At 41.8% G+C, this 15457-nt stretch overlaps 1 protein-coding gene and 1 long non-coding RNA gene across 2 annotated transcripts; one reads left to right on the plus strand and one right to left on the minus strand.

Annotated features, from left to right (window-relative positions):
• Window positions 1–8135: 8135 nt before the first annotated feature.
• LOC147755465 (very long chain fatty acid elongase 1-like) lies at window positions 8136–9841 on the plus strand. Its single transcript, XM_086990338.1, has one exon. The coding sequence runs from the start codon at window positions 8399–8401 to the stop codon at window positions 9197–9199; it is 801 nt and encodes a 266-aa protein (XP_086846464.1). The 5' UTR covers window positions 8136–8398; the 3' UTR covers window positions 9200–9841.
• A 3179-nt stretch (window positions 9842–13020) lies between these two features.
• On the minus strand, window positions 13021–15002 carry LOC147755466 (uncharacterized). The gene is made up of 2 exons (XR_015328547.1): window positions 14436–15002; window positions 13021–13809 (listed from the first exon to the last, which is right to left on the minus strand). It is a non-coding gene; the product is annotated as an uncharacterized LOC147755466 (long non-coding RNA).
• Window positions 15003–15457: the final 455 nt, after the last annotated feature.

Here is a 15457-nt window from a genome sequence, read left to right on the forward strand (position 1 = left end):
CTGTGTATATATCGTATCGCAGATCGGTCGCTCCCTCTTTCATTCGTTAAGTCTACCTTTAAGAAAACAAAGGAAATATGCGTCACTTTATCCGATTCGACCTGTCGTGCACTAGACGTTTTTGGCAAGGTTTGAATCAGCGACTCCTGGCGTTTCCAATCTGAAATTGGGTCGTCCAGACCATCCATAGAAGGTATATACATGTTTAGAATGAATTTTCAAATATAATAAACAAAAAATATTTACTCAGCGGATATCCCGCTAGGCGACTATGATCGTTAGCGATGCGGGCCACCAGAATATGCTAAAGCCAGTAATGGGTCTGACCGTATACAGCGGGCTACCAGTTATATGACATCTGGAGAGAATACTACGGGGGACAAGGCTGAACTTTCTAACTTGGTATTCTTCGCTTGATAGTTGGCCTGTTGCTGCGAATACTTCGCACCAGTCGGATGGTATCGGGCTGCTGGCGTATAGGATTTTCCTCCTTTTCGGTCAAGAGCAGTCGTTTACTGAGGCGAGGGCCTACAGTTGCCAGTCGTGGCCGAGAGGGTCAAGGTTAGGCAGCACTGGCGGCACCGCTAACAGCATCAAAAAGAGACAGTTTACTTGACCGAAATAACGCGTCCGCAAACATAAGTCGGCACTTCTTTATCATACTAACAAGCGTGCTTCAACGATTTAAGATACACATTGTAGAACATGTATTTTTGGAGATAAATGTCAAGACTTGTTTTATCCGTGGCGATAATAAGGACTTTCTTAATTATTTTTTGTAGATTCCGTTGCTTTATACTTGCACAAGTAACACCTAAATTACGTAAATGCAGGGTGCTTGATTTGAAATAGGACCAACCTCACCTAGTTTTCTTAGTATGGGAAGAATACGGGTTTTTACTAGCGAAGGGGACGACAGGACGTTTAGCTACATAATATAAGTGAAAGCTTGCTATTGTCGAATGCTGAGCGAACCGCTCTGAAATGAGAAAGACATTAGTTTTTTTGGCCACAATTGACGATTCACGTTATTATTAGTTTCTGTGCAGCTTCCGAGAGATGAAGATCTCCCTGAGTTAACCGGAAGATTCGCAATAGAGATCTACTTGAAATTCACCGGAAAGTCGCAAAAACCCAGTTTCAAATATCCCACACTTTCAATTCAGAAAATAGTTCCTGTTCTAAACAGAAGATATTTGGGTATTTCAGAACAAAGGCGATTTTTTTAGACTTCGTAAACATTTTGAGTCTTATTATAGGGTTCCTGAGGATTTCCGCTGTCGCCCAATTTCTAACACGTATTGCGCCTGCTATCTTCATGCTTGTTTGCAAACAATGAAAATACGCGTAGCGACCGACGGAAAACGTACGCTCGAGGAAAATACGCGGTAGGATGCATAGTCATAATCACGGACCATCGATTCCACTAATGTTCTAGTATCGATATTTCAGCTATTTATATTTTTTACCCACCTCTGTTAGCGACGATATGTTTTGTCTGCTGCTAGTCGACTGAGTAATATTTTGCCATCAGTTAGTTTCTTAGTAAGCAGCTTTGTCAAATCGTACTAGATAAAGGAAACAAACATTGTCAAACGAAACACAATACAGAATTACCTTTTCGAAGTTAGCTATTACATCATAATCAACTTACTCAGATTAGTCATGCTTTGTGTTTATCGAAACGAACGAGACGCGTGTCGAGGGAGCATGTTAGCTAAAAATAGCGGTAAAATGCCTATATTCCAGGTTGAATATAGGTATACCTACATGAAGTAATCCTACAGTAAAAACACAATTGTAAGATTGTTACTGAAATTTATAAACTCAGGTTAACTTACATTGTTTTAGCGAGATTTGTGCCAACTAAGCAACAGGCTTTAGGGAATTTCTCCTTTGAGGATCGTCGCTATTTAACAGTTTTTTTTTTTTTTTCCATAAATGTATACAGCAGCTCGTAGCTTCAACTTCTCAACAACAGTTTTATTTATAATTATTCAATTGATACACTTTTATGTGTCTTATATGCGATGCACACATTGCTCATTACACAAAATTTTATTATGAAACCCGTTATTCTTCTACGCCGCTCTAAACTATCGTAACTCAGTATCCCGACAATTTGTCCGATTTAAAGGACATCCGTTTGAAATGAGGGGTGATCATTTAGAGGGAACGTGCTAAAAGTAGGGGCGCAGTCATCGTTGCAAACACCGATTATTCATAGCTAGGCGTATCACTCTAAAAGTGCTGACAAAAAGTTTACTATTAATCGATTCTATGGTTTGCTTGTGTATATCTACTTTTTTTTTTTTTTTTTTCCGATCATAGACTAAATTCGACCCCAAACCCAAACGATTCAACAATCAAACTATTATACACGAAGCTCGTACACGTGTTATACCACCTGTATCACGTAGGGTAGACTTGTCTCTACAGACCCCTACTCAGGCCCCGTCAAGTGTGAGATATGTAGCATACCTGCTAACCCAGGCGTTCTGGGTTAATTGTTAACTGAATATATATGATAATATTCCGCATAATGGTTCTAACTGGCTCCCATATTCCGTTCTTAAATTCTTGGGGTCCTTAATACCCTCTGATAACATTACTGAGTATATTAGAAACAAGCCGTACTTCCATTGCTACACATTGTTCTTGGCTATATTGGACAAGGATCTCGATAACGGAAATTTTCCTTATAATAAGCACATTGTTCTAATTCGCATACGCAACTCTACGCAAACTAACAATTAATTCCCAATATTATGAAGATCGATTTTTTTTTCGATCGCAATGTCGAAATCTATTGCTTCTTTGTATTCCAACAGCCCATTGCTACATACTGGGTACGTAGTGACGTACCCTATAGCAGAGTGTTACATTTCGTAATGTTGATTCGTACTAAACAAAAGGTTATCGTACTTGTATTAGGTTCTATTAATCAAAAAGTAGAGAAGAAAATAATGTTAGCAACCTCCAATTGCACAATTTTCTCTTCGTACATGACCTAGTTACTACCTATAAATACGTTAGCGACAAGGTAACGGTAAGGTAGCAGGTATTATCTACAAGCATTGAAATCATTGTTATAAATTTTTGAACCTTTGGCGGACCTAGTTCATTATTCCACCGTCCACAATAGCGCTACTATCCTATTCCCGTTTCGAGATCCGTACAGGCGTAAATGCTCGAACTCAATTAGATGCTTTCCCGCTGTTCGCTGCACCTACTCGTTGGGGGGCTAATTGGGAAATTCGTACATTGTGCTGTTACTATATGCTGCTCGTTTAGGCGAGTCGTTCATTTACAAGACTAAACACGCTTGCCATACACGCTAATTTTACTACAACGCATTGTTTGTATGGGGGACGCATTGGCGGAAACGCTGGCACGTTCGTACTGAGCGCAACTAACAACAAAAGAGCACAATTACTCGAGAAAAATATCTCATAATACACTCGTGTATAGATCTATCTTCGATTGCACGTTGTCAAACAAGTTGTTTCATTGTACATACGGTACGACCCGCATCCGCATGTTGTCTAGTGAAGAAGAGAACTTAGAACGATTTCTGACCACGTTATACATAACCGATAGTGCTATGCCCAACCTGTGCCATACAGTTGTTCCAACATTTCGTTTACATATAACTGGATGCCAAAATCAATCCTTTGCTACAAAAAAAAAAAAGGATTACATTGAAGCAGTAGTCGCTTCATGGTCCAACCGCTCGAAGCCACATGACGACAGCTATTAGAAAATTTATTTAGTCAACTGAGTATAGAAGATAGATAGCGCATCGAGAAGATCCCGCACGACGTTTGTTCCCTAAGACTCACGGTCACAGTTTTAACAGTAAAACTGGGTTGACAGTGTAACTATGTAATGTTATCCATAGAGTATATATAGATATATGTCTGGGCCACGTTTCTGCCAAACTCTTAGTAGTGGTACAAAAAAATCCTGGATTTCTGCCGCGGCCCAGGCTTACATCAAGTAGATCATTTTTTTTTTTTTGTTTTTTTTTTCTCTAGATCCTCGGGCAACGCTAAACTTACACAGCAAATATGTAGTCATGATCCCAGCTTAATGTTAACTACATTCAAGCATGAAAAGCTAGGGCCTGGATCAATTCGAGGACAAGGTAGCTACTAGAAATGCTTTAGGTCTACTATAAAATAGATGAGGTAATCGCGAGTATTTAGAAAGACGCCATTCACAGAATATTTCATCGTTCAGCTTGGCTATACAGAACGCACTACCTAAATGGAAAAATAAATAACCTCTTTTCTATACATTTTTACTAGAAAACTATGTAGCATTTTTTTTTAATCCTACGACCAAGAAATATTTAGATTGGTGTGATATGAATGAATATCATTTACTTGGGTTTGTTTTTTGAATTTATGTCCAAAAGGGCGTACCAGGAACTTAGCTTTCTCCACGTGCTTGGGTTTTTTCATGCGGCTGTCTTAGGTGACAAGCAGTACTTAGATGCCTACACTAGTTGAAGACCCACTCAAATACGAGCTACACAAATGAAGCTAAATTTTCAAACTCTGAAACTTGCAAAACCATCGAAAAAGGCAAACGATTTAGTACCTTTCGATGATGGAGAGTTGTGCAGATATTCATGTTTTGTTGGATAAGACGTTCTGGGAATGAGTCGTGGGCTGGCTAGCTAAAAAGTTTCAAACAGTTATATTTTATTATACTTCGTAAATCATGGCCTGCTTCGTATTGCCTTAAGTGCGTTCTGCTTATGTTGCCATGTTACACTACGCTACTTGCTGAAGGTACGGATAGGACAACTCATGGCAAGAGCATCAGATCATGATTAGCATTTTTGCCATGAAACGCGCTATTATTAGACGTTTTTTCGTCGTCCTCAGGACTGTTTATTAACTCGCCGTTGAACCTTTCTGTATTAAAAGCTTTCGCTCATTTTACGGAAGTATCTTCAAATATGATAACCTGTCATCGCATGCGTAAAACAGTGCGTTCAATTTTATATTTGACCAGTGCACGGAGTATCTTAGCGAAGAGCTCTTCGTAGAAGTGAAGCTGTCGGCGTGGATGTACGTAGACGAACGCTGCCGAGTATTAATGGATATAGCAGCACCAAGTTGTTGCTGGTAAGTTCGGTACGTGTTACTTTGGCAGGTAAACGACAGCGTGAAATGTAGGTGCGAGCTCCCTTCGAGCTTGTAGCTGTTACCGATACCACTACTTTAGCTGATGCCTACCTGCCTACGAGATAACTACCGTTAGCCCCGTCGACGCACGGTCACGAAATGCATTTTGCTTGCTCTCACCTATATTTCCAAGTGCCTATCGAGTCAGGTATCATCAAGCAGTCACAAACTGGCCAAAAAATTACGCCAACGCCTCGCCGTGCATTGAAAGCTGACGATTTTTCATCGGCACAAATATTACTTGCTAGTATTATTATTAGTAATTCAGAAACTGGAAGTTAGTTGTGCACGAAGATCTTTTCGTTGTTGCACGGACGAATTAATATAGAGAGAACTTAATTTTCCATTATCCACCGATATATCGCTATATATAAATAGTTCGAAGATCGCTGGTATACCGAAAGGAAAAATACGGCAAATAGATGTAATGATAAGCTTCGACTATAGCGGTTCTATGCCATCATCGCTTATCAATCGTTGGTATAAGAATGTTTTTTGTGCCGCTGCTGGTATCAGTTGAAGTGATTTTAGCAGTAGAACGGAAGCGCTGAACTGGTGCATCTACACCTGATGTTTCAGAAGAAAATGGCGTTGGAAAATAGATTTGTATCATTAAAACTACATCATATAGTGCACTCGAACCAGTAGCTAGCTAGCTAGCTAGATCCTAACGGGAGCTAACAATTCTATTACTGAATAAATATAGATCTAGTAACTTATTATAGTATAGGCTATCAATGTTAAATTTATCTGATTTAATTAGACTTACATTGTTTTATTTACAATTAAATTCATTCAGTTTGTGTCTAGGGATTGAATCACAGTGATTTATACCGTTCCTTAGGAAGATCTAGGCTCATGGTGGCTATAGATCCGCAGCCATGGGAGCATTCGAGGGATCTTCCAAAAGATAATTAAATGTGAGATTTTTTTGCATTGCCTTATTTCTAGCTATGTCCTTTTATTCTACACATTTTCAATTTGTTTAGTTCTAATTTTCTAAGCGTTAGTGCGTCTGTGTTATTTTTTTAACTCTCTAATTAAACCAATTCACGAATTCCGTTCTCGTTGGCGTATAAAATTATGCTAATTAAATAAAAATTCTTACCGGACCCAACATATAAGAATCTTCGTGCAGACGTAACCTGCCCTTCGTTTTTTTGCTCGCAAACCAATACGACCTCCAGGTTGTATTGGTTTGCGAACAATCAACGAAATCGCTACTTGGCCATTAAACATGAAGAAGACGCATGCTTCTTGTTCGGTATAGCAGTTGCTAGCTTTACACACCAAGCAAATCGTTCCTAATGTCGCAGGATACTGGAACTCCTTATGGAGCCCTCCTTTTTTCAAGTGTGGAAATTCAGTTTAAAACAGTAGTGTCAAATTTGTCGAGACAATCTGCAGTTTGTGAAAACAATGCGATCGACGGTCGGAAACTTCAGACTAAGCGTGGTGTCCATGCACGGCCTGCAAGCCGTCAAATGGCGAAAAGAAAAATTAGGCGCACAGCTCAAATGTAGCTTGTAATTAGCATACGTATTTATAAATATCTAGCGATTACTATTCGGAATATAGCCGTACTTCAACGATCCGACATGACCAGTAACCAAGGGGAACTTTCCCAGCTGCTCACACGCTTGGTTTTTGATTTTGTGGAAAGTTACATAAATATAGTTGAGCTCATATTCAACGTTTGGTTTGGAGCCCAAGTTTTGTTTGTTAGAGCGGCACTCCAGAGCTTTGATAAACGATTGTCCGTGTAAAGATAAACAAGATTATGTGGTGTTATTAATAAATAAAAGTCTAGCATTTGTAACAAGTGTTACTTAGATTATTGGCTAGTCCTTCAAGCGAAATGTTCACCAGGACCAAGTTTAATAATTCATAATTTGCTACATGTTACATTTAAAAGTCACTCTGTGTGTTTTACTCGAGCGGTGTTTCAACTTAAGGTGACTCTAACTCCAAAAAATGCCCCTATGTTAATTAAGTTCTGTATTAGCTTTCTTTAAGGTTCTTAACTAAACGTTAGACACACTTGACAGTAGTAGACTGTAATCAACCTACTTTCTTTTTTAGAACCTTTTGCAGCGAAACGTGAAATTGGCTGCATTATGTTTAAACTATTTGTCGCTAGCCTACGGATATTTACACATATTCCTGCAAGACTTAGACTTAGAATCGGTCTGTAGGGCATCCTGTTCTGGAATTAAGTTCATCAACATTTTTCCCAAAAGAACTTTGATGGATTGCTCCACAGCTTTTTATCCCGCTCATGACCTCCGTATTCGTCCTTCGCAATTCTTTTGCAACATGCCAAGTTCTTCAATGCACAGATCTTCCTCCACTCGCTGTACGATTAAATGTGACATTCCTGGTTTCAGTTGAGGTTGCTTCACTGCCAACGAAATCCTTGATTATCGACCTTATGCTAGGCTTTGTAGCACTCAGGCTACGTTATGCCGTTCACCGCATTGACTTTAGCCCGGCATCAATTACCCTATCGAGGCGTAGCCCGATCAAGCGAGCTTGTTATTTCGCCCTCGAGAAAGTTCTAATTGTGGATATTCCCGCAACGAACAGCGTACAAAAAATGACTTCGGAATAAGTAGCGCTTCAGAGTAACAAGCTAAGCTACTTCTCGATCGGTACAAGAAGTTCTTCTATACTTCTATATCGACTTCTATACGAGTCAATCAAAGGAGAAGTAGCCCTGGGCGTCTCAAGTACGAAGTGCCGATGCCACTATAGCCATCAGTTGCACGAGGAACAGCCGAAAATCGCATTACAGCAACAGCGGACAAGAACTAGCTCACGATCGCAGCGGAGCAGAGATTTCGGGAAGGGTGCACGGATATGCGCCTCGCCACCGTCCCACACCGATCGCAGATGTTACTGCTACCATAGCTGTGGCGAGGGCTTTTCTGTCAGCAACTGAAGTTAAACCGTTAACCATAAGAAACAGTTAGCAGAGTACGAGGAGCATAAGACCGCTCCGGACCTCATGGTCAAATCGTGTCACTAGATTGCCAAGCTATTAGGCCGATCTGTGAAATTCGAATTATTAACTAATTGAAAATAGTTAGTGTTTCGTAATTAGTAATAATTAGTTTGGGGTGTCCATTGGAGACGATTAACGCTCGTCCCCGATTTTGTTTGGCCTTGTTGTTTCGACATCCACCTGTAAACGGTTCGATATGGAGGTATTGTCATCAATGTGGCACTCGTTGGAACAGGATCCACGACTGAAGGGCCGGCCACTCATCGATTCACCTGTGCCAGTGTTCTCAATTATTGGAACGTACCTCATCTTTGTTCTTCGAGTGGGTCCCCAGATGATGCGTGACCGAAAGCCTGTCAATGTAAAGAGTTTTGCCCGCGTGTTCAATCTCTACCAGGTGCTTATCAGTGCGTGGACCGTGTACACAGTATGCGTGTGCTGCTACAAACTTGGAATTGGCTATGGAGAGCCGCCGAACACTCAACGGGATCCGACGACTATGCGACTCATTAACTGCCTATACATCTATTTATTTGTCAGAATCAGCGACCTGATCGACACCGTTCTTTTCGTGCTATCCGGTAAGCAAAGTCATGTAAGCACGCTTCACGTATTCCATCATGTTGCTGTCGTCTTCAATATGTGGTTATACCTTCGTCAAAACTGGTTGTACTTCGCCTTGCCCGGTCTTGTCATGAACGCCGGAGTGCATGTCATCATGTATTCGTACTATCTCCTGGCGACGTTCCCGGTGATGCGGCCATATCTATGGTGGAAAAAGCATTTGACACTTCTTCAGATTATACAGTTTGTCTGTATGCTTATTCTAATGGCGGGCGCATTCTTTATAGACGTCAAATACCCACCCGCTGCTCTGGCCAATACGGGTGGAACAGTTTTCATTATTATGTGCATGTTTGTTAATTTCTACGTTAAAAACTACATCAACAAGGCGCGACAACAAACACAGCATCAAAAGTCAATGAAAAAAAATTGATGAAATTGATGTATCTGTGGAAGCAAGTCAGACCCCCTGATAAACGCATTCGGACAAACGAACTAATCGGCCTGAGTTGACCAATCCCGAGCGATTTCCGAAAACGACCGAATCTAGTCGGTCTTCGAACACGCGGTCGACGCGACCATAGTGGCGAGGTAAAGGAGGGGCGAAGTGGGATTATCGTCAAATGGTGGCTGGCCGACAAATGATTACTACAAACTATTTTTCTTATGGACCCCAAATGAAGCATACTGCGATAATGAACATTTCTAAAGGAGAGAAAACGAGATATAAAAGCACGAGAAAAACAAACGATCTTAGGGCATATATCATTTTGCATCAATATGACGGACAGCAATCAGCGACAAGAGTTCAAGACCTGTTTTGCCGTCTACCGATCAGCTCTAACCTGTTATCTTGAGCCGACAAGCGCACCCCCAACTGGACTATTATGTCTGGTCCAACTCAACGATGACCGCTTCAACCCATTTTTAAGCGGTTACGTTCTTCTGTACAAATACCTCTCCCTTCCCCCCTCTACAATAGGTAGTGCTAGCTTAATCTTCAGTGAAATATTTGAAATAATACTGATACGTTTTTTTTAATCATGTTGTTATTATTAAATAAATAATAAAATAACGTTCTACGTTCTTCTTACATATATCTTGAGATTAGCAAACATGATAAACTTCACTCATTTTCGTATTGTGTGCCTAGAATTGAGAGGTTCCATTTAAAATTATCTTAAATGGGTCAGTGTCATTTACGATACAGGGATATAACCCGCAAAACTATGCAGTTCTGATTAGGCGCTATGTAGCGTTTGTACAAAGCGTTTCTCTTAATCAGCTTACTAGATTAGGGGGGTGTAAAGGATAACACTCCCTTGAATTATAATTTTTTTTTCAAAAAAATCAGAGAAAGTAAGAAGTTAAGGCATCTGTCGTCTGTAGTACACGGTCTGCTAAACAGATTAATTAAGCTCCAGTTATTGAGTTGTTTGATTGTAATGGGCATTTTTGCTGCACTTTTTATTTAATTGTTTGCTTGCTGATACTTAAATACTATTCACCGTTAAGAAGTTCATGGTTCTCGAGTTGTTGTTGTTGTTGTTGTCGCTTCACTCGGCTGACAAAAGTATCTCGAAGAGGATTTCAAAGATAGTTATGGCGGGTGCAACAAAGGTGAATTTGCCGATGTCTAAAATCTGAGGAAGTGACCCGAGAGATACCGTGAGGGCTCTGAAGCTGGAAGATATAAGCTTACCTGAACCCTCAAAATGACTCGAACCCATTGTCGTCCTACACGCAAAAGTTGAAAAAAGCATGTTTTTCACGTTGAGAATGCCACTTCTTAACCTGAACAGGTCTCAATTTTAAGTGGTTGTCTCAGTACTAAAGTAAAGGCGTGTCCTGAAGTACACGCCACAGCTATTCCGAATAGTTTCAGCGGCTTTTCATTCCGACAGAAAACAAATAAGAGGTCTAAAAAGTGCAGTACTTTCAAAGTTGGTTTTCTATTGCAAGCATTGTTTAATCTCTTAATCACACCTATATCATTCGAAGTTAAATTCAAAGTAACATTTCATGAGCCGAACTAAAAAATGGCAATGAGCTTCCCGGGCAAAGGAGCCTTTTCCCGACGATATATTGCGCCTAACCGTCAGTGGACGAGAACTTAGCATAGGGAAGCAATTTACAAACATGGCGATTCCTTATTTAACAACATAATACTCTAGTCGAGAATTTTGAAAGTTGTCTGTATTTTTTACATCTATGGATTGAAATAATAAAACTATACTTGACAAGACATTGTTAGAAATAGTGGACTATGCGCATACACGTTTACACTGAACATTTTTTATTCAGCAAGCATTTGAATCGATCATGGACGAGCTCAATCAGCTCAGGAAGTCAGATCTAGGGGATTTGCATGTTTCGAAGCAAGTAAGCGAGTTCGAACACGCTAGATTTCAGTTACATAACGTTTCACTTGAATAAACTTGACAGTATAAGCTTATACAATCAAAATGGCTTCGCTCCTTTCCCAAGATAATTTCACAGAAGCTAGTGTTTTTGCGTTGCTCTATTGTAGCATAATTTCCGCCATATCTTAATTTTCACTGTAGTTTTCTGGGTTACACTGATGACAAGACAGTCTTTGACGGATTGGCCCTCATTATAGCTATTTTTCAGCATCAGCATCATTACCGGATTGCCGACCTTTGTGTTCAACGAGAGAAGGTGTTTCTCGTGGCGAAATCTACGGAGCACATACGCGTAAGCATACACACACACACACACACACACACACTCACACAAACCAGCACAATGGCACCGCCTGACTTTTTCGTTATTATCCCTATTTTTTTTAATATCCTCAATTATTTGTGTTGTGCTTATTGCTCGTATTGAATGGCCGTTTTATTACGTCGCCTGTTTCCCCTGCCGGTGCTATATCTGTTATTCAGAAAATTCTCAGTCACGAGTAATCGACAGTCGCTCAGCTGTTTATTGCTGGCCATTAGCTTCCTGCTAACGTACTCCTACTAGACGCTCCTATAGCTTATGCCGACGATCCTAGCCGATGGCACACTTCTGTTGAACGTATCAGTTGTGCGTTGGCTGCTCCTTTTCGGCGTTCGCTTCAAATCAGGGGGGGGGGGGGGTCTCATTTCGTTTTCGCCTTCGTGTTCGCCCTCCCCTTTTCGAGTCATTCGGCCGCCTCGCTCACGGCTTTACCAGCGCTGTATTGACCCGCTGAATATCTTCAGACATCACTGCGACTTTTGCTGCTGTTCTTCAGAAGATCTGTGGGCGAGTGACGCGTGCTGTGCAGCGGTGCGCTAACAACCTTCGCTGTCTGTTTCCCTTCTGAATCTATCTCTACGCTCGCCGGTCTGTGTCCGCAACGACGGGGTCGGCGGCGGATGGGACGAAGCAATCGTTTACGTGTCCGTGCTGAGACTGACCCAACGTGAAGCGGTGCTTATGTGTCTGTCTGCGTAGTGAGGGCAGCAGGCTTTGTGTGTTTATCTGCCTGCATAAATCCGTGTTTATACGTCTGCCTCGTTGTCTCTGCACGTGTTTCTGTATGTCTGTGCTTTACGTTTGTATTCTTGTCGGTTCCGACTTATGGGTTGGGGTGCACTGGCGGCACCTATCAGCTAGATGCAATAGCGAAATGGGCAGCGCAGCAGACGAATTGCTAAGCGAGTTCTCTCAATGCGGCTCGCTGACTCACACGGCATCTATCCGATGTGAACGGCCGCCCGTCCGCCCCGTGGGTACTTCCCGTGGCCGAGATTCTCATGCGTTGACCTGTGGAGGCAGCAGCCGAGCAATTGACGACTAGCGGAGAATGCCTCAGCGTAGTGTTCGAAACGTTTCGCGACACGACTTCGTCATATGCTGAATTAGTTTTTACTGCATTCGTCAAGTATCATACAAATGGAAGATACCAAGATGGAGCGTGGTAGCAAGCCCGTGACGTGCAGAACCCCTCATGGAAGCTTTCCGGCAGTCGGCTGTCGCTAGCCATTTGGTCGCAGTACCGCCCACACGCATATACAACGCAGACATAACAGACATACAAAAGAGCACACGCAAGGCACGCTGAGCCATATTATTGGGTTAAGCAACCAAACTTCTGTTGCTGTAGAAATTAGCTCGTTCTTCTGATTGGTGACTTTCTCGGCGCTTCAGATATCGATAGCTACTATCACCAACAATAGTGAAGTCTTGTCTACACGAGTTCCTACCGGCGCTCTCCTGCAAAGTTTCGCCATAGCAGAGCAGTAACGTCTGTGATAAACTGAGCACCGGTTGATTTTCTAATCATCAATGCAGGCCTACGGGGGAGGGTGGGGTCAGGGAATGGAACTATTGGGGGCTGTGAGGATTCGCTAGTAGCGCATGATGGTAAGAATAGACAAAAACTGTTGAGAATCAGCGCGTGTCACACACATAGTTATTGTCTCCAGTTGGCCTAATTTCATAGGCTCTAATTGGCCGTTGAAGTTTCACTATTCGTGAAACGGGGCCACCTTGGATATGGTACTTGCGCTCTTAACGACTTCGCATTGCTGATTCTGGCATTGTAATGATGGTTATTTGGTTGAACTTTGGGCAGTAGCAATGTAATATGGAGAGCAATAGGTTTCTCCACGTTGCTCCAGCTCTTATGAATGAACGTTTACGGGTTATGCGGCAGAGATATCTGTATGATACGTAAGCACACTGTATACAACGTACTCTGCATTGTACGTGTTATGATTACTTACGAATTTAATTGTGGATGCGAATTTGTTATATACCCCCTTGCCTGTGTGAGGGTTACTCGTAGTAGAGATCACTCGTAGACATAATTGCATCAGTTGGTTTCGGGAAAAATTAAACTCAAATGATAAAAAGCAGCGTTTATTTTTGTGGTCGAGCTCGTCTCAAGCAAGCGAACGCCTCAAGCGGCAGGCCACACGCTTGCCATCAGTTTGGAATTTATTTCCAGAGCATCTGCTGAAAGCAGCTTATATCACTATTGTCAATGGTTAGTGTCAACAGTCTGATCCTGTTAAAGCATTTTTTTCCGTCCAGTCCAGAAAATAGGTCCTGAAATTATGTCATAAACGTTAATTGTCGTAATAAAAATAATAAATAAAATCGTAAACGTAATAAAGTTCTATAAGGCAAGCGGTTAAATGAAAAACACTGAAATAACACTAACGAAACAACGGCATAATTCTTAGTTTCGTATAAAATTCATGATCATAAAGCTATGAACAGTGTCCTAGGAACTGAAGGATAGTTTTGAGATTTTTTACTATGTTCCTATGATTTATTACGCAAGCCTTGCATGCAATAATAAGTAATAACTTAATCAAAAATTACTAGTTCTTCATTTGTGGCACACATCGAAAATTCTATGCCATAACGAAAAATGTTCAATTTTTACTACTTCATTTTCAACTTAACATTATATTTAACTAGATTAACAAAATATCAGTTATCCATAGAAAAAAGGGAGGAGCGCCAAGCAAAATATAAGTAAATAGTAAATTCAAATAATACAAGTTCCACCAGTACTGATTACAATTAAAATGGACACTTCCGAGACCATCCAACTTCTTCCCGTTAGATACCTTTCTTCCATGACCGCTGAAACTATCGTCAACAATGTTCACTGGGTCACGGAACATTGGGTTACCGATTGACGGCCGGCGCCAGCTACCACTTACCGAAAGCGCTGCGCCGTGACCGTCATCGTCATAGCCGTCCAAAACAAGCAAGCGCGACGCGTTATCGTTGTTGACGTCGAGATATCTCGAGACCCAGTTACCCAGTTCTCTCGACTTTCCCCGCGTCATCATATTCATGGCGGTTGCTGCTACTGCTGGTAGTGGTCGACTCACGTTCAACTTTCGCTGTTTGCGTTTGCTTCAGATCTTCGGCTCTTTTGCTGGCCGGGCCCGACTTCGTGTGCTACGGGAGCGTTCGTTCTGCTTAATATTTGGGTTTGCTGTCGCTTCGTTGCCGTTGTTGCGGCGAAGACCCAGGAAAAGCCGACCCTTGTCGTCGTCCGCTGACGACCAAACGCAAGCGGCCGCACTTCATTCTTTCCCTCGACGTAGGCTGCCCTTCGAAACTATTCAGGCAGTGTGCTGTTGCACATACGATATTTCTTTGTAATTGGGTTTCGCTTCTTCTCGCCTCTGGGCCTCATTCTCTTTTTTAGCTCCAAAAAGCTCTCTTCTTTCTGTTTTTCTGTTTTCATCGCCGGTACCAGCGCTGCGATCGACAGTAAGAGTAGTGCCACGGTCATCCGAGAAAGCCGCTACCACGGGTCCACGAAGCGCGTTCTTGACCCTGAAGATTTTCCTCTCGTTAGAAGAGATCTGCCGGTCGAAGTATTTCGACCACGTGGCCTTTTCATTAGGCCTATAACATGCTTTTTTTGTTTGTTAGTCCGGAACTCTCGGGGCGTTAAATGGATTGGCTAATAAACAATTTGCTTATGGTCTTGCCTGCGCTATGTATAATATTAGGAAAACATCTTGCTATATCCTCCTAAGCTTTTATTACCATGACAGTGATCTGGTTGTGGTTCTAATTGTCTAAAGCGTCCATTGTCCAAGGATTGGCGGCGGGTAGCTAGAAGCGGTGGACACGGAATGGAGCATCGAAGCACGAAAATATGGTATTACTGCATGCACCAGATCGGGGATCAGGGGAGAATGACGAAGTGAATGAAGTTGCCGAA

The sequence above is a fragment of the Varroa destructor genome, unplaced genomic scaffold, assembly GCF_002443255.2.
Source record: "Varroa destructor unplaced genomic scaffold, Vdes_3.0 BEIS01000005.1, whole genome shotgun sequence".
Taxonomy (NCBI): Eukaryota; Metazoa; Arthropoda; class Arachnida; order Mesostigmata; family Varroidae; genus Varroa; species Varroa destructor.